Source organism: Pipistrellus hanaki, assembly GCF_964339955.1.
Source record: "Pipistrellus hanaki genome assembly, chromosome: 9".
NCBI classification, from domain to species: domain Eukaryota; kingdom Metazoa; phylum Chordata; class Mammalia; order Chiroptera; family Vespertilionidae; genus Pipistrellus; species Pipistrellus hanaki.
The window spans coordinates 59,186,828-59,210,881 of record NC_140511.1 but is presented as its reverse complement, the minus strand read 5'-3'; the positions used below and the strand labels follow the sequence as shown (position 1 = coordinate 59,210,881).

Sequence of the window (24,054 nt, the reverse complement as noted above, 5' to 3'; positions counted from 1 at the left end):
AGCCCCCTTCAACCTATTTGGGGGGTGGGGATAGTTGGCCCACCACCTACAGCCCCTCCTCACAGCTGGCCCCACCCCCAATCACATTCCACCACCCTATTCAGCCTGAAGCCTCTCCCCCAGTTAGCTCTGCTCCTAATCAGTCCCCTCCACACCAATTGGGGAGGGGCTTGCAGCCAACCTCCTGCAGCCCCTCCCCCAGATTCTGACCCCTGATCACCTCCCCATCCCTTTCGGGGGTGGGGCTGGCCCATCACCCTCATCCCCTCCCCACAGCCAGCCTGGCCAATCTCCCACCATCTCTTCCTCCAGACAGGCCCAGCCCTGATCCGCTGATTGGTACCAGGCCAGCTAGACCCCACTCATGCATGAATTCATGCACTGGGCCTCTAGTATTTATAGAAGTAGTCAATTTCTGGAAAAGTACCTATAGAATGGGCATCCTATATAATAAAATCCTAATATGCAAATCAACTGAATGGCAGAACAACCAGTCGCTATGATGTGCAATGACCACCAGGGAGACAGATGCTCAGCCAGAAGCCAGGCTCATGGCTGTGAGCACAGAGGCAATGGCAGGAGCCTCTCCCACTCTGCCACAGCATTAAGGGCCCCTAGGGCGATGTCCACCTGCCAGCTTAAGCCCACTCTGGGGAGCAGGCTTAAGGCAGCAGGTGGACATCCCTCAAGGGATCATGGGCTATGAGAGGGTGCAGGCCGGGCTGAGGGACCCCCCTTCCAGTGCATGAGTGTCGTACATGGGCCTCTAGTGTGTGTGTGTGTGTGTGTGTGTGTGTGTATATATGTATATATATGCTATGAATTTTTTTTTTTTTTTTGAGGAGACAGCACATCTTTATTTTGGGGTCTTGAGGTAAGAGGAGAGGAGAGAGCCAGGAGGTCCGGGGTGCACAGGTTTGGGCAGCTGGCAAGCCTGTGCATGACAACGGCCTGGCCTAGCTGCGCTCGCAGATGACCTCGACTACACTGGGCTCCATGGGCACAGGGTCCGGGCATCGAAGAGCGGCAGAGGCCATCCACCTCGTCCAGCAGCAGGTGCACAAGCTCCTCGTTAGCCACGAAGTGCCACAGGTAGAGCTGCAGGAAGTGGCAGCCCACCTGCCCCTGCTGCAGCCCAAAGTGCCCAAAGGTGCGCGGCCACACACACTCCAGCAGCGTCTTCATGCTGATCTTGGTGATGCCGGTCAGCAATGACCCCTTGTTGAACTCAACAGGGCTGCACACATCAGTAAGCTCAGAGAACAGTTTCTGGATGTTGCTCAAGAGGTTGGTGTCCATTGGGGCACTGTTGTGTAGCTGGGTGCATAGTGGCTCTGCTGCCGGGAGCTGCTGTAACACGGAGAAGGTCCTCTTGCTGGAGTCTCTGCTCTGGGCCTTGCGAACACCCTCTTCGTACAGGAGCCCCACCTGCAGGTCAATAGCTGTCATGTCCTCCACCATCCGCTTCATGAAGTTCCGTGGCTCCAGGGTACTGAGCCAGCCCCATGTCTCCACGCTCTTGCGCAACATCAGTGATTTGACCAGGCCCTGCCCCTTCACCTAGTGTCAGCAGTCGCCGCCGTGCCCTCTCCCTGGCCTCTGCACACAGTGTGCTCCCAGGTGTCCCTGGAGACTGGTCCTGCACCAGAAACTGTTCGTCAGTGAGGGTGAGAATGTAGGAGATGGTGGCCGTCTCCTTGGCGGTGAAGAGGGATACAGCAGCCAGCGAGGCCTTCATGTGGCTCAGGATGGAGCTGGCCACATTGTCCAGCAACTTGACCAGGCCAGGGCCTTCCTTCCCAGCCAAGCAAGGTACAGCCAGCGCCGGCCGCACATCGGTTAGGTTAGGCAGCCCAGGAAGGCCGCCCGCAGGCCCTGCAAGTGGTGGCCCAGGCTAATCGTTCCACGAACTCTCTGGCAGCATCAGTCAGCCCAGCAGCAGCAAGCAGAGCCCCAGGTGCTCGCAAGCGCCAGTGGAAGCGGTCTAGTGCCCGCACCAGCAGCGAGTTGTTGAGTTGTTGATGTCACCTTGCTCCCGCGCCAGCTGTCTCTCCACCAGGGCAAAGGAGCAGCTGCCAGCTTCTCCGCACCTGCTGGGCCCTGGGCCGCAAACAGCTCCTGATAAGCTGCAGCCAGCTGGCAGAGGCCATCCACAAAGCCACTGCCTGCCGCCATGGAGGGTAAATTCTAACACATCGGGGGCAGGAGCCAAGGGCCCCAGCTCTGCCTCCAGGCTTCTCAGCTCTTCCTCCAGCCGCCCTCGGGCATGGGCCAGGAAAGCCTCACGCAGCTCCTCCTAGGGCTCGCCAAGAGCCAGCGGCAGCTCCACGCACTCCGCCTGCTCAGCGGCACCGGAGCCACCCTCTCGTAGCTGGTAGCTGCTGGGCCAGGCGAGCGGTGATGAGCTGGCAGTCATCCTGGATGGCACAGGACCAGGGCAGGTGCCGGTGCTGCTGCAGCACGGCTCGCGCACGGCCCTGGTAGCTCATCGCCTGCCCTTAAAGTGAGCACACGTCCCGCTTTTGGCGGGACAGTCCCTATTTTTAACAATTTGTCCCGCCTCCAGCGGCGTTTTAAAAAAAGGTCCCCATTTGCCGAAACCGGTTTGGTCAGTGGATAGAGCTTCGGCCTGCGGACTGAAAGGTCCCAGGTTCGATTCTGGTCAAGGGCATGTACCTTGGTTGCGGACACATCCCCAGGAGGGAGTGTGCAGGAGGCAGCTGGTCAATGTTTCTTATCGATGTTTCTAGCTCTCTGTCCCTCTTTCTCTCTCTTCCTCTCTGTAAAAAATCAATGAAATATATATATATATATATATATATATATATATATATATATATATATATATATTTTTTTTTTTTTTTTAAAGTCCCGATTTTTGGAAAGATTGAACAATTTGTCCCGCGTCCTGCGGCGTTTAAAAAAAAAAAAAATCCCGATTTTTGGAAAGAATCTTTTTTAAAAACTTTTTTAAAACGCTGCGGGATGCGGGACAAATTGTTAAAAATCGGGACTGTCCCGCCAAAAGCGGGACACCTGGTTACCCAGTCTCTACGCAACTTGGCCAGATACACTTCTGGGTCGAAGTGCGCCCCATTGAGATCTGTTGGGTCCATGGGGTCAGACCCCTGGGCGTGCCCCATCGCCTCCTCCTTAGAGAGGCTTTAGTAAATCTTCAGCATCCCAGGCGCCTTCCTGCAGTGCTCCAGCGCTCCGGAGCCTCAGAGCCTTGGCCTTGGGCCACTCCCCGCCCAGGCCCAGCTGCTGCAGCCTCCATCTCTCCAACTGCAGCCCACTGGAGTATGGAATTATTTAAAAATAAGGTGACCAGATGTCCCGCTTTTGGTGGAACAGTCCTGATTTCTAACAATTTGTCCCGCGTCCCTCGGCGTTCAAAAAAAAGTCCCAATTTTTGGGAAGAATGCATAAGCTAGGGAAAGGCGGGAGAATGGGAAGGGAATATATGGTTTTTGGCAGTCTGTGATAGGCCGACAATTACCTTGTCCTTCTTGTCCTCAGAAATTTCCAGAAACAGCAATATATCTGTTTTGATTTTTACAGTTTAAATCAAATGTTTACAAAGCTGTTCACATCATTCAACTAATTCCAATTACAGAATCTGATTTGACACATTAAAAAGCTAAAAATAATCACACATAATGTATTGATTTAATGTCCTACTGTAACTGTCATGTAAAAACAATACATGAGCAATTCCTAAATTTCTTATTTATAACAGTAAAATATAGTCAGTCAGAATGTGTAGAGAAGTGAGCATTGACTAATTTGAAGTTAACATTATTAAGGTTTATGTACCTTTCTTGTTTACTATTTTCCAGAACACTTACCCAAAGACACTAGCTTAAAAACTGAGTCAGTTTATTTTAACAAACACTCCCTTAAATTGGCTTTCAAATATCTTATGAGAGTTTGGAAGAAACGTGTCATGGTTAACAAGAATATATACTTACTAGAGGCCCAGCGCATGAAATTCGTGCGCAGGCCTGGCCTGCAATCAGGGCCATCTCCCCCGTCTACCCACAGCAGGCCCCATCCTCACCACACCCAACCCGGTTCCCCTTTTGCCATCTGGTGATCAGTACCTGATGGCCAGGGGAAGGGACTGAAAGGTTGGTTGATCCTGATTGCTTGCCAGCTCCGCCCCCACCTAGGGTCACTTTCTGTGTGGGGGCAACCTGCAGGGTGGGGGCCCTGACCTGGTGCTTCCCACATCCCTGCCACTCAACCCTGGTTCCCCATTCGCCATCAGGTGCCCTTACATGCATGCCCTGCTCCCTTAGCTGGAGCTATGTCTGTGCTAAAATTCCTGTCCTGAAGAAATTTTGATGATTAAATGAGTACAGCCAGCCCAAGTGTGAAAAAGAAGCATTGTTACCCTTGTAAGAACTAAGCAAGCTTTCTCTCCCATCTATTTCTAGCACACATAAAATAAATTGATTCTTTTATGAGGATCCGTATACTACACTGCATTTTCATGGGCAGAGTGTCTTGATGATAATGAATTTATCTGAAGACAAAGTTTTTAAGAGTGGAATAAAGGGCTTACAAGAATAAGAAGCTACTGCCTTGCAGAGCTAAAGAATAAAAAATCCCCTCTCCCCATATACACTCAACAAATCCCAACTTACTTATAGAGAGCAAGTAGAATTAAATTTGACATGAAAATCATAGGAAAAAATATCACATGATAATTTATTGAGTGAGAAAGATTCCTTTTCATTCCATTTTACAATTGATTGTGCTGAGAGCTGTTTTAGGAGAATGTGCAGCACTTGGAAGTGGTGCCCCATGCAGTCCCTCAGCAGCATTTTCTCTAAAAGCGCATGCACAGGCTCAGACAATTACAAATGGTTTCTGTTACAGTCACAATGAATTTCCACACACAATACTGTGAAAGCACTTGGGCTTTGAACATGTTGTCAAGGTTGATACATGCATATTTGTAATTATTTCCTTGAGAAGACAACAATTTAGAATAGGAAAATATATAAGCAGCATTCATGTAATACAGAATTCCTGAGAAGTGTGTGTGTGTGCTATATAAATCTTTGAGAAATAATTTGTATTCATATGAAAACCATGATATAAAACATTTCTCTCAACTAAAGCAGAGATGGTTTATAACTAACATACTGGCAGGATTGTCAACGTGTCAACCATGATGAAGGCATAGGCTAGATTTTTACTGCGTTGTTTCACAAAGGGAAAATTCCAGATACTTTTTCATTGTTTCTCTACTTTTCCATCATTTTAAAAAAGATCAGAAAAGGCATTTTCTAAATCAATGAGTTATATTTACTAGAGGCCCTTCATGAATTGGTGCACAGGTGAGGTCTGGCCGGCCTGGCCCCAATCTGGGCAGATCAGGGCAGGGCCTGTTGAGAGGAAGAGATGGCAGGAGGTTGGCCAGCCAGCCTGCCCCCATCAGGGTCCAATCAGGGCCTGGTCAGTTTGGGGGAGGGGCTGTGGGTGATTGGCTTGAGGGCCCCATCCCCAATTGGTGTGTGGGGGGCTGATTGAGAGCAGAGGTGGCTGGGGAGGGGCCGCAGGCTGATCAGGTTGGTGGGAGCTGATCCAGGATGGGGCTGGCTATGGAGAGGGGCAGTGAGCAGTGGGCCGGCCAATCCACCCCTGAATGGGATGGGGGAGCTGATTGGAAGCCAGTGGCCTGGGGGAGGGGCCATGGGTGGTTGGCAGGCTGGCTGTGCCCCTGATAAGAGTGGAGGAGGGGGGGGGGCGATCGGGGGCCGAGCTAGCTGGGGGGAGAGGGCACAGACCAATCAGGGTGGTGGGGTCCCCTTAGGGGTGAGGCCAGCTGGGGAGAGGGGCTGAAGGCAGTTGGACAGCTGGCCCTGTCCCTGATGGGGTGAGGGGGCTGATCTGAGGTAGGGCTGGGTGGGGGGGGAGGGGCTGCAGGAGCTTGGTTGGCTGGCCTGCCTTGACCAGGGCCCAATCAGGACCTAGCAGACAGTGGGAACGGGCTGTGGGTGATTGGCTGGCAGACCCCACTCCCAATTGGTGTGTGGAGGCCTGGGAGATTGATTGGGAGTGGAGTTGGCTGGGGAAGGAGCCACAGGCTGATCAGGGTGGTGGGGACTGATGGGGATGGAGCTGGCCATGGGGAGGGGCTGGGGGCAGTGGGCCTGCCAGTCTTCCCCGGAATGAGGTGGGGGGAGCTGATCAGGGGCCAGAGGCCTAGGGGAGGGGCCATGGGTGGTTGACAGACTGGCCCTGCCCCTGATCAGAGAGTGTGTGTGTGGGGGGGGGGGGGGGGCTGATTGTGGGTGGAGCTGGCTGGAGGGAGGGACCACAGAGTGATAGGTGTGGTGGGGACTCATAGGGGATGGGATGGGGCTGGATGGGAGGAGGGACCGAAGGCAGTTGGCCAGTTGTCCCTGCCCCTAATAGGGTGGAGGGGCCCATCTGAGGTGGGGACAGGTGGGGGGAAGGGCTGCAGGAGGTTGGCAATTGTCTCTCCCCCCTATTGGGATGGGGGTAGAGGGGGCCCATTGAGGGTGGGGCCAGCTGGGGGAAGGACAAGGAGAGTTGGCCAGCCATCCACCCTCAATCAGGATAGTAGAGTCTGATCAGGGGCAGGGCTGGCTAGGGGGAAGGGCCATGAGAGGTTGGCTAGTTGGCCCCATCCCCTGATCAGGCCAGTTCTTTGGCTACAGTGGGCATCATGGCAACCAATTGTTCTGGTCATTCCGACAAACTGGTTACTTTTTTATTTTTATATATATAGATACCTTTTTATCTCTCATATTTTCTCTCTAGCCAATCAATGTGATTTTGAACTTTTATGGTGTTTATATAAAAACTAGAGGCCCAGTGCATAAAAACTGTGCACAGGTGTGGTCCCTAGGCCTGGCCGGTGATTAGCTTCCCCCCGGCTTCTCACCTCTCACTCTCCTTCCCTGGATGCCCACATCCACTGCCACCCATCCCTGGTTCCCCAGCCCAGCCCAGGGACCTGCCCCCAATCAGGTGATCAGGGGCTGCAGGCTGAGGGCAGCTCCTGTATTGAGCATCTGCCCCATGGTGGTCAGTACATGTTATAGAGACCAGTCATTCCATCATAACAATTGCTTAGGCTTAGATAGATAGATAGATAGATAGATAGATAACCCAGAAAGAGAAGAATTCTTAATGGCATGGCTATTAATATTCTTTGCTCTACTATAAAATAAATGTCTTGTCATGTATCACTAACTTGGAAAAGACAATTACCTCCTTAACAAGCATAGAAAGTACTTTTCCTCAGGTATGTGTATACATTTAACTAAGAAAAAGGAAATGCAGATGCTATGACAATGGAGGAGTTTAAAACTCCTTTGTGTAGTTGTGGAGCTATATGCTGCTAACCAGGCGGCAGAAACAGAACATCTGTGGAATCTGAATGGAAGAGTACCATGTGGCCAAGGACATGTGAAGGACATTTAGAATCTGAGGCACTTTCTCTTGCTCCAAATCAGAAGACAAGTAAGGAAGTGAACATTTTTGTCAAAAACCAACCAACCAACCAACCAGAAACTATTATTTATCAGCTTTTCCCCAGAGGAAAGAAGAAAAGGTCATTTTTTACAGTGTTAGAGAATTATAAAAATAGTTGCCTAGTAAGAGAAACTTAATAATTTTCTTACTAGAGAAAACCTAGCATATATACAATATAGCTTTATTTCCATTGTGCTTAATTTGGCCTTTATGACTTTAGGAAAATATTGTGTTCTGTTTAATTGGACAAAAATTAATTGGACAAATAATAATAATAATCACGTGTATGTATAAATGTTTATGTATTATTCCTCACGTCATTCCCAGGGAAGTAAAATTGAGATTAGATTTGACTGATTTGCAAGAAAAAGTATCTTGAATTCTACCATGCATTTCCTTAATTCAACTCTTCTTTTTCTTCTCTCCCTACCCCCATAGCTTATACCTTCACCAGAAATTCTGAAGTTCAATGTCCCATCCTTCCAATTTCATCCATCTGTGAGCAGTCACACTCACTGATACAGAGTTGACATTGAAAGAGCAACTCCACCACAAAGCAACTCTGTCACAATTAATTTGCCTTTGTTGCTAGTTTTCAAAAACAAACCAAATCAATCTATCGAAGAAATAATATCAGAAAACTCCCTTTAGTAATGAAAAGAGAGTAAAACTCAAAAATATGTGTGCCATTTTTACAAATAATATAAATTTATATTCATGCATTGTTTTCATTAGCTCGTGAGCAAGAGTGCATATTGTTGGAAAAGCATAGAGTTGCAAAGCATCTGGCTTCTGTTTTCCTGAATAACAAGTCACAATGGTGTACGAAGAAACTGGTCTCAGAGCTGCATAAACTAACTTGCATTACATATTGTCAAGGTGCAAAGGTACAAGGAAAACCAAAATATTTACAGCATTTCCAATTATTCTGTGAAAGTTGATGTAATAAATCAGAAAGGGGAAACTAAATATACGATAAAATAACCTTCCATGGTTAAATATGAATTAGTATTATTCTAAATGATATGAGAATAAACATCCATATTTGGCATTTTGTAAAAAAGAAATCTAGTGCATCTGGTTTTGCCAGTGATAGGACAGATTTGAATAGAATGTTATTTCAATGAATGGTATTCTTTTTAGAATTTCAGATTTTTGGTTCAACAATCAAAGATGATGAGCAACTCCTCAACTGCATAGTCAATGTAGAGCAGCATAAATTTCCTGTGGCCCAGATCCATAATCTCAGCAAGAAACAGGGGACATTCTTGTGAGCCTGTAAACTGAAGGGACATGGACTTCTGGCAACAAAGGCAACAAATGATCTTAGTCATTTCTTAGGAGTATCTCAACTCAAGCTCAGGTTCCAATATCAGATTAGCATGTGAGCAAAAGCCACACAATACTTTAAGTCATGCTTGGCTTGTGAGCATTTACATGGAAATCTGTCTCTGGAAACCTCACCATCGCCCTTTTGGATTACGCTGGTGGAAGGTGGAGGTCTCCAAACACACCATTCCCTGAGGCTTCTTCTGAGAATTAGATCCTGGCTTCCTACAGTGTCAACCTAATCATTGTTAATGTCCTGAGTCATCTTTTTATTTTCCCTGGAAGCTTGGATATTCTTAATCCAAGAGATGGCTCTGATGCATTTCCAATCATGATATTAGAAACCCGTTTTGGCAGGAATGCTTTCTTCCTAGCTCCCACCGTCAGTTGCTATCATTCCCACTGGCGGCATTGCCCCCACTTGGCAATAGGTATCTACTAAGGCCATTCATGGTGAACAGGGTGACCACTTTTTCTCCGCTGTTGCTGCAAATGCTCTAACTCAGCTTCATACATCATTTCTTGGACTAAGTACTTTTCCCGTCGTATTCGGTCATAAAGGTTCTTCGGTACATCTGGAATCAGGTATGCGATGAATGACTTGATGCCGAACACAAGGTGCTGTAAATTGAAGGAAGAAAAGTACAATTTTCAGAGATTCTGAAATCCCAACGATAAATCAGAAAAATCATGAGCAATATTGCATTTGCCTTACAATCAAGCATCAAAACTCATGTATCATCTAGAATATTAATATTTTAAAAATTACATTGAGAATATACTATTGCCTTATATCCCATAGATACTAAAAGGAAACCAATTTATTTTCCCTTTTCACTGCCACGTGTTGATATCACCTTTTAAACATTGAATGAATCTTAAATTCTTTTATATAAAATATGTACACACAATGCAATGCTATTGTGATATGCATTGTCATACATAGATGAAAAAGATCACATCCAGGGAAAACCCATGTCCCATGGATGGCAATCCACACCCTACAGACTGAGAGAATACAGTCTGTCTATGATGCTGGGATTAGACTCAAACTTGAGCATTTGCATTTTTCAGAGCTTTTACTCTCCTAAGTTCTATATCATTATAACAGCTTTAAAATTTTTATGTCTGTTGCACAATCATTCTGTGATAAATATATATTAAAATGAAGACTGACTAAGTATTATATATAAAAATCAGGAGCAAAAATCAAAAGGCAATATGCTGTGGTTAAAAGCACAGATGTAGTTCCAGCTGGTTTGGCTCAGTGGATAGACTGTCAGCCTGTGGATTGAAGAGTCCCAGGTTTGATTCTGCTCAAGGGCACATGCCCAGGTTGTGGGCTCAATCCCCAATAGGAATTTGTAGAAGGTAGCCAATCAATGATTCTCTCTCATCATTGATGTTTATATCCTTACTAGAGACCTGGTGCACAAAATTTGTGCATGGGGTGGGGTGTGTCCCTCAGCCCAGCTTACACCTTCTCCAATCTGGGACATCCCTCTGACAATTCAGGACTGCTGGCTCCCAACCACTCGCCTGACTGCAATCTGATTGCCCCTAACCACTTCTGTTTGCCAGCCTGATCACCCCTAACTACTACCCTACCAGCCTGATTGATACCTAACTGCTTCCCCGATGATCTGACTGCCCCGAACTGCCATCCCCAGGAGGCCTGGTCCCCCCTTACTATCCTCCCCTGCCAGCCTGGTACCCTCAACTGCCCTCCCCTGCAGGCCTGGCCCCTCCACAACTACCCTCCCCTGTAGTGCTCGTACCCCCCCCCCAAAAAAAAATGTCTTCTCCTGCAGGCATGGTTGTTGCTAACTGCCATCCCCTGCAGGCCCGGTCAACCCTAACTGCCCTCCCCTGCCAGCCTGAATACCCCCAACTGCCCTCCCCTGCATCCCTAATCCCCCCAAGTTGCCCTTCTCTGCAGGCCTGGTTCCCCCCAACTGCCCTCTGCAGGCCTGGTCCCCCACACACACACACTGTCCTTCTTTGCAGACCTGGGTCCCCTCACCCCCCAAATATCTTCCCCTGCAGGCCTGGTTGCCCCTAACTGCCCCAGTTGCTTGCAACTGCCCTACCCTGCCAGCCCAATCACCCCTAAATGCTCTCCTCTGCCAACCCAATTGCCCCTAACTGTCCTCCCCTGCTGGCCTGGACACCCCCAACTGCCCTCCCCTGCAGGCCTTGTCTCCCCCTCCCCCCGCAACTTCCCTTCCTGCAGGCCTGGGTCCCCCCCAAATGTCTTCCCCTGCAGGCTTGGCTGCCCCTAACTCACAACTGCCCTTCCCTACAGGCCTGGTCAATCCTAACTGCCCTCCCCTGCCAGCCTGAATACCCCCCAACTGCCCTCCCCTGCATCCCTGGTCCCCCCCAATTGTCCTTCTCTGCAGGCCTGGTTCCCCCCAACTGCCCTCTGCAGGCCTGGGTCACCCTCTCCCCCAAATGTCTTCCCTGTAGGCCTGGTTGCCCCTAACTGCCATACCCTGCAGGTTTGGTTTCCCCTAACTGCCCTCCTCTGCTGGCCTGGTCACCCCTAACTCTCTTCCCTGCTGGCCTGGTTGCCCCTAACTGCCATCCCCTACAAGCCTGGTTGCTCGCAACTGCCCTACCCTGCCAGCCCAATCACCCCTAAATGCTCTCCCCTGCCAGCCCAATTGCCCCTAACTGTCCTCCCCTGCTGGCCTGGACACACACCCCCAACTTCCCTTTCCTGGAGGCCTGGGTCCCCCCCAAGTGTCTCCCCCTGCAGGCCTGGTTGCCCCTAACTGCCATCCCCTGCAGGCCTGGAACTCACAACTGCCCTCCCCCGCAGGCTCTGTCAACCCTAACTGCCCTCCCCTGCCAGCCTGGATACCCCCCACTACCCTCCCCTACAGGCCTGGTCCCCCCCAACTGCCCTCTTCTGCCAGCCCAGTCACCCCTAACTACCCTCCCCTGCAGGCCTGGTCCCTCTCAACTGCCCTCCCCTGCTGACCATCTTGTGGAGGCCATCTTATGTCCACATGGGGGCAACCATCTTTGACCACATGGGGGTGGCCCTATTTTGTGTTGGAGTGATGGTCAATTTTCATATTACCTCTTTATTATATAGGATATCTCTTAATCTCTGTGAAATCAATAAATATATATTTTAAAAAAAGAAAAATGTGATGTGGGGTTCAAGTCAAAAACCCTGTTAAAAAAAAAAAGAAGTACAGAGGCTAAATAAGACTACCTATGTCTAAACCCTACTCTGACACAGCTGTGCAACTTTCTTCAAATCACCTGTACTCTGTGTATCACTTCAAAAGCAGTGATAATAGCAGCATATTTTAAAGGTATGCATAAGGATTAAATGTACTACTTAAATATAACATACTAGATGCCCAGCACGTGAAATCACGTGAGATCTAGATCCCCCAGGCTGTGGGACTCCAGATTCCCTTCCACCACTGCTACAGGACCCCGAACTCTCTCCCATCAGTCTTGCCAGCTGGCGCTGTGGGACCCCAAAGTCCCCCCCACCTCTGCCACTATGGGACCCAACAATGCACCTCCTGGTGAGGTGGTCATTGGTCATTATGGCATTATGGCCAGAGGCCTTTTATAATAGAGATTATTATTATAAATGTATCCTCCTTTTTTCCCATGAAGAAAAGTAGATCTTTCAGTTTCTCAGGAAAGAAAAAAAATCTGATATTGATAGCATTATATCAATCTCTGGAAAAGATCTTCTTTACCTAAAGGACTTTGTGGGAAGGAAGAAATCAAGGCACTTTTAACTGAGTCCCAGGAAGCTGCATTGCACAGTGGGTCACAGTAAGTAGGTATATTTTCCCATAGAAAAGCAGGTCCTCACTATCCTTTTCTCTCTCTGATTTTGGATCCCAAAATACACATGCAGCTAAAAACGGTTTGACTCAATGGATAGAGTGTCGGCTTGCGGAATGAAAGGTCCCAGGTTCGATTCTGGTCAAAGGGCATGTACCTTGGTTGCAGGCATATCCTCAGTGGGGGGTGTGCAAGAGGCAGCTGATTGATGACTCTCTCTCATCGATGTTTCTAACTCTCTATCTCTCTCCCTTCCTCTCTGTAAAAAAATCAATAAAATATGTTTAAAAAAAAAAAAAAACCAAAATACACATGCAAAATTTGTCCATAGCCCTTAGAGAATAGATAATATATTCCGATGCTAAACTCTTCACTGTATTAAGTCAGCTGCTGTTTTATACTGAAAAAAGGCAATAATTCTGTAGCTCCTCTAAAATTTCTTCATGGGACTATAATTTAATATTGTTGTGTGACTGTGATAATAAAAATATATGCATGTTTTATAAAAGTGTCTTCAGGTATAACTGACTGAATTATGTGATGTCCCTTATAAACTATCCAGGATCAACTCTAATTAGAGTTGGTTGTTCAGAAAATAAGTTTTTCCATACTAATGAATTGATCTTAATTATTTTATCAGATGATGAAAACCAATCCTTTCTTTTTAAATTTTGTTGCTAGGAGGCTCAAAACTAAGTTTTCAGTTGAAATATGAGTAGCTTATTTTATCCCAATTTTCTGGTACCAATACCCTCTAACTCACCTTCTTACATTATTGAGCTCTTGCTGTTTTGTGCTTGTTACAGTGGTTTCATTGTATCTGAACCTTCCACTAAAACATACTCAACTCTTTTTTTGGAAGTCAGCAAGGAACTTACTCGAAGAAGCAACTAATATATCAGTTGGAAAAGTGTCTACCTATAGTTATTTTACCAGTTTGTGACTAACCTCAAACACGATAATGAAGGCCAACCGAGCAGCGAGGATATGCCAGTACTGTAAGGTGAACTCATAAGGTTTGGAACTCCAAGGGGGACCTCTGTAGTCTCGGTACCTAAAATCCACAAAAACAAAAATACTGTGAAGAACAGAGATCAAAGTATGGAGGTCCCAAATGTTCTTGGTTTGCCAAAATTCCAAAATGACAATTTAAATGAGCTCATCAACATGTAGGGAGAAGAGATGGAATGGTGAAAGCAAGAATAAAAGTAACTGATTTATAAGTCAGTACCTGCAATAACCAGATTTTCCCAGGCCAAGCTCACTCAGGTTAAAGAAGGATAGGCTATTGTTGACATATCCCTTTAAACAACTGGGAGAAAAAGAAAGCATCCTGTGATTCAGAGATTCATAAACTTCTAGTCCAATTTCTTAATTACAAATGACAGTGTTTAATAGATATCACCATTCCTTTCATTATAGTTATAAATTCTTAGTGTCTCAGCTCTGATTCTATTACCTAACTCCCATCTATAATAATAAAAGTGTAATGTGCAATTAGACCAAGCAGCCGAATGACCTTCTGGATGATCTTCCAGAGGAAGCCAGGGCTGTGAGGGCCGAGGCAGCTGCTGTGGCTGCAAGGGCCAAGCCCCTTGCATAAATTTCATGCATCAGGACTCTGGTCTTATATAATAAAAGGCTAATATGCAAATCGACTAAATGGTAGAATTATTGGTTGCTATGAGGCACACTTACCACCAGGGGGCATATGCTCAATGAAGGAGCTTCCCTCTGGTGGTCAGCGCGCTCCCACAGTGGGAGAGCCACTTAGCCAGAAGCCAGGCTCACCTCTAGCAAGCATAGTGGCAGTGGCAGAAGCCTCTCTCGCCTCCACAGCAATGCTAAGGACCCCTCCGGGGATGTCCCTGGGGAGTGGGCCTAAGCTGGCAAACGGACATCCCCCAAGGGATCTCAAACTGGGAGAGGATGCATGCTGGACTGAGGAACACACCCCCCCCACACACACACACATAGTGCATGATTGTTGTGCACCAGGTCTCTAGTTATATCTATAATTAATGAGACAGACTAATATTCCCACCAATAGTTTCTATCTTACACTTTCAATTGGCTTATATTTAGTGTTTACTATGCACTAGGCATTGTGGTAATTATTTCCTATGGATGAAAACTCTATAAATATGTTTTATAAATATGCATGTAATACTATTTGGTTAATTATAATTAAGTGGCCAATCAATAAACATGCCTACTTGTGATTTATTTATTAACTCATTCAATACATACTTATTGAAACCTGCATTTTGTTGGAAAAATTCTAGATGCTTGGTATTCAACAGTGAACAAACAGGTAAAAAGCCCTATTCTGGTGTTAGATATTAAATTGTGGTCAGCATTTTTAAATAACCTGAGTTTTCATATATGGTTGTAATCTCCATCATGCAAATTAAAGAGCTAAAGTTTATAGAGACTAAAATCTTTATCTAGGCCTGTAATTCTTTAAAAATTTTTTGTTTCAGGTATCCTTTATATTTTTAAACATAAAATCTCAAAGACCTTTTTTCTTATGGGTATATCTACTGACTAGAGGTTTGATGCATAAAACTTGTGCAGGGGCGTGGGGAGAGATTGTTCCTCAGCCTGGCCTGCATCCTCTTACAATCCAGGACTCTTGGGGGATGTTCAACTGCTGGTTTAGGCTGGTATGAAATTGGGCCTAAACCAGCAGTCAGACATCCCTCTAACAATCTGGGACTGCTGGCTCCTAATTGCTCACCTGCCTGCCTGCCTGATTGCCCCTAATCACTCACCTGCCTGCCTGATGCTTCTAACTGCTCAATTGCCTGCCTGATCTCACCTAACTACTCTGCCTCCCTGCCTGATCACCCATAATTGCTCACCTGCCTGCCTACCTGATCACTCCTACCTGCTCTTCTGCCTGCCTGATCACCCCTAACCACCCTGCATGCCTGCCTGATAGCCCCTAACTACTTCTGCCTTGCCCCCCCCCCCCCCCCCCCCAGCTGTGACTTTGTCTGGAAGGTCATACAGCTCTCAAGTATAATTAACATATTATGCTTTTATTATTATAGATTATTATAGATATTTAACACATTAGAAATTAAAACTGAGAAATTTAGAAAATATGCCTCTAATAATTAATTTAAAATAGCTATCAACTCTATTGTAAGTTAACAGAAATAATACATTTTTAATAAAAAAAATAGCCATGTTTTCCAAGAGGAAAAATGTAGTGAAACAAAAAAGGTATTGTTTTACATGTTTACAAATTTCTTTAATGCCTATCTTATAGAAGATAGCCAGATTCTCTGTTTCTACAGTTAATCTGTTGCAATATGGTTTGTGGGTTGAAGAGTAAATAGAGAATATGTCTTCAAAAATATAAATAGTTGGGTAAAGGAGGACTATTTTAATAATATTTCAAATAATTTTAACATTTTTTTATATCACACCAAAACTCTATATCTGGTCATTTATTATAATTTAGTTACATTGTGGAATCTAAACACATCAATGAAGTTTCCATGTCATTTATATTAAAATCCATAAGTCTATCTTGAACTTTTAATTAATTTTTTACCCATAAATGATTTTATAACATCTAATATGGGTCATTTGGAAAAATTTATTCCCTCAATTATATAGATCTTCCAAATGTTGATATAATCTTACTATAGAATATGAAACATCACAACTATTAATACTACCATTGATTTTTATTAGAAAATAATCTGACTTCTGGGAAGCATTCAAGATCACAGTGGTAGATAAAAATTATTCAGAATTCTAACTTTCACTTCAAATTTGAACTTTATTTATTTATTTTTAAATGTTTTTCTTTTTAAAAAAATATATTTTATTGTTTTTACAGAGAGAAAGAGAGAGGGATAGAGAGTTAGAAACATCGATGGGAGAGAATCATCGATCAGCTGCCTCTTGCACACCCCCTATTGGGGATGTGCCTGCAACCAAGGTACATGCCCTTGATCAGAATAGAATCTGGGACCCTTCAGTCTGCAGGCCGAAGCTCTATCCACTGAGCCAAACCAGTTTCGGCAAATTTGAACTTTATTAATGGTAACAAATACTGTCAATTATTTCCCTTAAAATGACAGTATAGTTTTGTGCATTTTATAAAAGAGTGTATGCTAAATACCGAAGTCTGAGTAATCATAGTTTGGCTATCCTTATTTCATACTAAAAAATTTTTTGTTGAGTTTTCAGCTCCAACAAGCACAGGGTGTTTTTCTTTGAGGTAATAATCTCACTTTGATACATAATAGAAGTGCTTCATGCACACTTTGCATTTTGTCATATAGAATATTGAAAGGACATTTATTCCAGAGTAGAGATTTGATAAAATTAATAGTTATTACTTTTTCACCAAAGACTTTCTAAAATTTCTCATGGCACTTTAAAAATGGTGATTATATAGTTGTGAGAAATACAATCATTACTAGTACTCCTTGGTGCCACTGCCTTGAGTTAGAAAAATGTATCCCCGGTGCTCTTACATCACCAGTGCAAATGTTAGTATAGTGAGAAAAGGAAGTTATGTCTTAGTATTATTATTAAAATAATACTGGCCTCATGGAACCTGAAAAAGATCTCCAGAGCCCACATTGAGAACCACTCTCCCAGGGTAACAGTTGTTAGAACCCAGATTCAAATGCACATCTATCTTATTTTAAACCTGGAATTCTTAATTATAAGGCACACTGGCTTCACTCCTTTACCTATCCTAGACCTCATAATTTATCATTTCTATTGTTATCAGGACAATACCCTCCACTTCATTGCTCTTTTATCCTTTGTCACTTTGTCCTGAAAATTTACAATCTGAATGAATTTACTCCAACTTAACTGCTAAGCATAGCTGGGAAAAATTAAACAACGGGATGACCCTAAATATATGTAGTTTCAACTTCACATAAGCTCTCCACATCTCTTGAACTTATTCCACATCCTTAGTAACAGTCAAGATGAAAAAAAGGGTCAAGTGCTATAATATCTACTTGAAAGGCAGGTCCTGAAAGTTCACAACCAATCTCATTTTCTTTGCCTCTAGGTGGCAGTAAAGACACCAGCAAATTATGCTTCTAAGAGCTGTTAAACATGTTCACATATTTTAAATCCTTAAAATCTGCTTCTAGGGCATTTTGAATTAAAAAAAAATAAATAAAAAAAAAAAATAATAATAATAATAATAATATTTTTAGTTTTTTACTATTAATAGTACAACCACTTTATATTTATATAGTGCTTTACAGTATATAAAATGTTACTTAGACATCACTTCATAATCATAGGTCCAGATTGATGAATAAAAGGTAAAGTTAGAAGTTGTACTTAGGGTGTTAGACTTTAAGTTAAAATACCTTGAAAAGGCTCTGAAATATAAACTAAAATTGCAACTGAACTATTTATGTTTAGTAAGGCACTGCAGGGTTCTGAGAAAATGTCATCAGTTCATCAGCAGATCTAAGGGCTGATTTTGCACTAAATCAGGGCTCAGCTATTGGGGCAGACACCCTGCATCTAGATAAGACACATGCCTCCAACTACCCCTGAAGGCAGAAGGAGAAATAACTTCTATCACTACTTTGTCTCCTATCAGGACTCCCACCCTAAGGCTAATCTCTTCCCAAGTCTCTTTTATTTTTCCCCAATACCTGCATTCAAGGAGGAAAGAGCTGAACACCCTATAGCCCCTGAAGCACTTGTTCTAAACTGGTTGACTTTGTCCCCAAGGGGACATCTAGCAATGTCTATAGACATTTTTGATTGTCACAACTTGGGGAGCAGGGAGGTTGCTACTGTTAACTACTGGGTTAGAGTCAAGATTGCTGCTACACATCCTATGATACATAGGACAAAATTACTTTTGAAAAATCTCTAGTCATAGAGCTGACAGTTCTTTCAGATTCTATATGTCCCCACCAACTAGCTTTATTCCCTTCAGCAATGTCATAAACCAGAGTGGGCCTCAATTTCCCCAGTCAAAAATTGCACTGGCTGATTTCTAAGGTCTCTTCCAGTTTTAAATTTGACTTCTAAATAGTTTAAATGACTTCTATAACACTTTAAAACAATATTTTGATATGTGATACATTTACAAGTAAAAAACATAGAGATGCTAAAGTTATTTGCTGTAAAATAGTTGTTCTTTTTATCCCACTTGATTTCATCTAATAAACACATTATAACTGCAATGATCAGAAACATTGCCCTTAATGGTAACAGAACAAAACTTTCCAATAAGTTCCCATTTTAATTGCAAACATAAAACATATTAAAAGAATGCATAAATTTCAATCTTACTTTTCACCATATTCAAAATGACCTGCACAGGGGCCATATTTGTATTCATACACAAAACGTGGGATGTAATCAGATGTAATAGCAATTACAAATGCATTGGTGATCACAGCCAGGATTCCAATTCCTTCAAGAATTCCATACCAGATACCTAGTAGAAGAAAGATTAAAGATAGTGAATAAAGTAAAATAAAAATAATCTTATTTCTTATTTTGAAAAGAATGTTTTATTTATGTTGGAACCAGAGCTCAGCTATTATTTAATTTATGGGTATAGTATTTCTCTGCAGATTAAACAATTATTGAATGCTTTGCCACAGAGGGAAGGTAGACTCCCATCTTGAAAGATTTGAAAATTAAAATATCATTAGGAATTGAATCTTGCCTGTAATAATGAGACATGACAGTTGCTTCAAAGGCTAATTATAACTTACTGAAGTAATACAAATAAACAAAAATCTTTAAGTTCTACATCATTGGGTAAAGTATGAAATACATGTATTTACTATGGATTTTGCCTTTATCTTTGTCCAATACCCTTTTAAAGTAAAAATACAAAAATACCTAGTTTGGAATCAGTTTTGTTAGGGCTGGAAAAGAGCCCTAGCAATAGAAACCTGCACGTGGTATTAGATAAAATCTAGCCACCTCTTGTCTTTGCAATGTCAAAACCATTTAATTCCTGAATCTTACCTATGTCAGTTGCTCTGGCCGGCAGAGGCCTCCGCCACTGGGTGACAAATTTGTATGCATCCAGCCTGATTTCAATGATGTTGTTTAACAAAGCCAAAAGAGGGGCCAGAGGAAAAGCCGCAACAAATATGGTGGTGAAACCAAATTGCAAAACTGTAAAAGGGAGAACATTAGAAAATTAGTAATGTAAACAGTGTCATTTATTGAATTCCTTCATTGTGGAATATTAAGTGATTTGCATAAATTTCCCTTAATCTTTTCAACATCTCTTCAAGGTAAATATGTCTACACCACTTTAGAGTTGAGAAAACTAAAGCTCATATGCATTCAATAAACTTGCAAAAGGGTAGATAACTAAACTAAAACCTGCATTAAAATTCAAATCTCAGTAGACTGAAAGTCTATGTTCTTTTCACCTTTATACCATGTAGCATGAAGGAGAAAAGAAGCGGAAATCAAAGAGGCCTTGAAAAATGCTTAGCTCCAGAAGGGACCCAAAAGACCTAATCTTGCCCTCTCTTTGTATAGATGAGAAAACTGAAGGCCAGAGAAAAAGCAAATGCTCCTTTAAAATATATGCTCAAAAGCATGTTGATTTACTATAAATCTTTATTTTGGTTAACTATTATGGCTGGTAAATGTTATGAAGACAACATGTGGTAGACTTCCAAGGGCACTACTTTCATATCTTCTCTAGTTCTGTTGAGATAAAGTTGCAGATGCGCTTCAGAATGCTAGGTTAGAAAGGAGAGAGATGGCTTTCTCTCTTGAACAAAGGCTGTGTGAAATAGAAACTAGTATCAGAAGGTCAAATAGCTCTGTAGAAGGTTCTCTCCTTACCCATTTCTAAGTATTCATCCATTAGTCCGTGAATATTCATGGGCTGCAGATTCCAATCATTTTCCCACTGAGGTATAGAAGCATCTTGTATTCCCCGCCTGATTTTATGTCGTGACCACCAGTTCTGGATCAACCTATACCACAGAGCAGACAAAGGACTTTTGAGCTCTTTTTTCTTAAGTATTTGGTGAGTAATTTATAGTATACCAGAGGCCTGGAGCACAAAATTCTTGCATGGGGGGAGGAGGGTACCTCAGCCCAGCCTGCACCATCTTCAATTGGACATCCCTCTTGCAATCTGAGACCGCTGACTCCTAACTGCTCAATTGCCTGCCTGCCTGATTGCCCCTAACTGCCTCTACCTGTCTGCCTGATTGTCCCTAACCACCTCTTTCTGCCTGCCTGATCACCCTTAACTGCTCCCCTGCAGCCTGGTTACCCCCTGCTGGCCTGGTTGCCCCACAATTGCCCTCCCCAGCTGGCCTGATTGTCCCTAACTGCCTCTGCCTTGGCCCCCACCACATGGCCTTGTTCAGAAGGAAGTCAGACTTCTGGAAGATGGCTGGTTGACCCAGTCTAATTAGCATATTATTCTTTTGTTAGTATAGATCATATATGATATAATTGCTTAAATAGTACAGAAAAGCCTTTTTCAGCAGGAGGAGATGCTCTTGGCAGACAAAAATACATAATCCCTATATCTGGACTGATAGCCATATGCACTATACTGCCAAATTGCTCATTAAAAAATTGAACCGCTTTCTTACACCTTACACCAAACAGCTATTGCTCCTTAAAACTTCTCCTCAGCCCCCACTTTAGGTTCTGCCTTCACAGTTAACTCAGATTAGGTTCTGATTGGTCGTTTTCTATGCTGGCCAGCATCAGAAGTTCTGCCTCTTAGGCAGCCATTGACTCCTCACAGTTCACCCAAATTTGGTTCTGATTGGCTGGTTTCTATACCAGTCAATGTCTCCCACCCTATCTCTAGGCCTATTTCCAGGCCAGATCCACAGCTGCCATGGCGACAATGGATCAGGCCCTGCTTCTCTCTCTAGGCCTCTCTCTAGGACTGATCCACAGCCTCTCTCTCTCTCTCTCTCTCTCTTTCTCCAGGCCTCACCAGCTACTGATCAGGCCCTGCCTCTCTCTCAATCTGGGCCTCACCAGCAGCTGCGGTGACTGTGGATCTGGTCCTGCCTCTCTCCAGGCCTCTCTCTGGGGCTGACCTTCAGCAGCCATGGTAGCAGCAAGGTCGTTAGGCCTCCAGTCCAGCCCTGGGCTGGAGGCTAATGACCTTGCCATGTCCACCTTGCCCCACCCACCCCCACTCTGCCCCACCCACCCAGTGGCTGTCAGCCTTGCTGTGATAGGATCCTTTGGGTAGTGGGGGATGAACTCTATGCACTTCCTGGTGACTAGTCATCTGTTCAGTCATTAAGGTCGTGATGGCCCCTGGCCTTTTATAATGTAGACTAGAGACCCAGTGGAGAAAATTTGTGCATGGGTGGAGTCCCTAGGCCTGGCGGGTGATCAGGGCCAATCAGGGCCATGCTGATCAGGGCATGAACGCCCCAGCAGGGTTGAGAGAGGAGGTGACAGTTGCTGGGCTAGGTGCAGAAGAAACAGATGCCAGAAGCCAATGCTGCCCATGGTTTCCCACCTTACCCCTTCCTCCTTCCCTTAGTGCTGCACTGCCATTGGGGGCCTGCTGGCTGGGGGTAGGATGGGGGAAGAGGCTGGGGGAGGTTATGATCCCCAGTTGGGAACATGCAGGAGGCAGCCAATCAATGATTATGTATTATTATTGATGTTTCTATCTCTATTTCCCTCTCCAAAATCAATAAAATATATATGTATTTAAATGCAAGGGTTTTAGAGGAAGAAAGGTAGGGCAAGGGAGCTATTGACAGGGGGGCATTTGAGATCTTGCTCACATTTTAAATAGGATAACATAAGATGGTCCTCAGGGGGTGACAGGTGAGAAGTGGCAGTGGGTGGAGCAGGGTACTGCATGCTGAGGAATGGGCTGTAATGTCTGGGAATGTCTGTGACAGTGACACCAAGCATGTTTTTGGGCCATCGCTGGGATCATTTATCCCTAAGAGGTTTTAATTCTGCATGGGAGGAGAAACACAAAGATCAGTGGGCCTTTCTTAGCCTAGAAGGAGAGGCAAGCGGCAGGAGTGGGCTGCCCTGCTTCCCTACCAATGTAAACACACAGTGTAAGTGCACATGGATGTCAGTCAGCAGCCAAATCAATGCCCAGCCAGCCCTGGTGGCTGTGTCCTGCCACACTCTGGCTGTGCTGCAGCTCTATTGGCTGGGAAGGCTGAAGCCACACCCCCAAGCATACATAGTATATGAAGGGGCAGGCAGGAAGCCTAAAGCTGGAAGTCAGAGCTGAGGAGGTCAGCCTCACTGCCTCTGCCATAGAGATGGAGGGAGAGCAGCTGTCGGTGTGACTGGCATTAGAGTTGGAGCGGCTGTGCTTCCTGCACATCACCAGTGAGTCCCCGTGAGCCCACAGTGTGCCAGCTGGGCCAGGTGTGGCCTGGGGAGGCCTTGCCCTCCTGGAGCCATTCTTCCCAGGGTGGCAGTGGTGGCCACTTTTTTTTTCTTTCTTTCAATTTATTTATTTTTCTTGGAAAGCAAGCTCTAGGCTTGCAGTTCCTGGGATCCCTGGTCCATAGTGTGCACCTCCAGGCCTCACTGCACCTGCTTCTCCCTCTCCTCCCCATTCCTGTGTTAAGTGTCTGGTCCCTGGTGATCAGTGCACATCATAGTAACTGGTGGAATCGTAAACTGGTCATTCTGGTCATTCTACCATAATGGTCACTGGGCTTTTATTATATAGATTAGCATCAATTATCCTGAGACTACACTAAACATTCCTGGAACTAAAGATATTTGTATGGTCTCATCTTTCAAGTTTAGCATGAGAGAATAGGCCTCAGCCTTCAAGAACTCTCCAAGATCCTATACACATATTTATCTAGGACTTGACCTCCCATACATTTAGATTCTTCATAATATTGATTAGACAAACATTTGTTTATATGACTGCTTCCCACACATCATCTATATAAATAATTAAATTTCTATGTTGCCTGTTGTGATTGCATCTGAGCCCTTAATTTCTCATAACCCCAAATGTTCTGGGCTATGCTTTCTGAACATGAGTAAAAGCATGTTGAGAGAGAGAGAGAGAGAGAGAGAGAGAGAGAGAGAGAGAGAGAGAGAGAGAGAGACCGAGACCCCTAGAGATAGTTTCAAGACATACAGATTCTAGTCCCTATCCTTCAGTCATTATGTGGTGAGTTTTAGCAAGTCACTTCACTTCTCTGAGTTTATAAAGTGAAGTGTTTGGGCATTAGTGATCTCATTTTGTTACTACACTGATTGATAATTTACAGACAATTGGTGTGTGTTTGAATTCATTTCTCAGATTTGTAAAGAAAGTAACAATAATCTTTCCTAAGCTCAGGGACAGTCTTGAAATTAAGTGACGCAGAAATATCCCAATATGTACATATTGTGGGCTTTTGGGTA

The 24,054-nt window shown here is 44.4% G+C and overlaps 1 protein-coding gene, 1 long non-coding RNA gene and 1 pseudogene across 4 annotated transcripts in view; 1 reads left to right on the top strand and 2 right to left on the bottom strand.

Moving 5' to 3' along the window:
* The window catches only part of LOC311627276, a 570,423-nt gene that overhangs the window by 221,267 nt on the left and 325,102 nt on the right, over positions 1-24,054 (top strand). The gene's annotated exons all lie outside the window — the stretch shown is intronic.
* On the bottom strand, positions 957-3,143 carry LOC311627560 (vacuolar protein sorting-associated protein 51 homolog; annotated as a pseudogene). The gene is made up of 2 exons: positions 3,045-3,143; positions 957-2,492 (listed from the first exon to the last, which is right to left on the bottom strand). The product of its transcript is annotated as a vacuolar protein sorting-associated protein 51 homolog (transcript).
* The window catches only part of ANO3 (anoctamin 3), a 189,120-nt gene continuing 171,344 nt past the window's right edge, over positions 6,279-24,054 (bottom strand). For both annotated transcript variants that reach the window (XM_084893600.1, XM_084893601.1), the window contains 6 exons: positions 20,503-20,636; positions 19,663-19,815; positions 18,973-19,120; positions 13,898-13,978; positions 13,615-13,720; positions 6,279-9,465 (listed from right to left, as the gene is read on the bottom strand). In XM_084893600.1, coding sequence (XP_084749726.1) covers positions 9,283-9,465; positions 13,615-13,720; positions 13,898-13,978; positions 18,973-19,120; positions 19,663-19,815; positions 20,503-20,636 — 805 coding nt within the window. In that variant the 3' untranslated portion in view covers positions 6,279-9,282. The remainder of the gene's footprint in view (positions 9,466-13,614; positions 13,721-13,897; positions 13,979-18,972; positions 19,121-19,662; positions 19,816-20,502; positions 20,637-24,054) is intronic.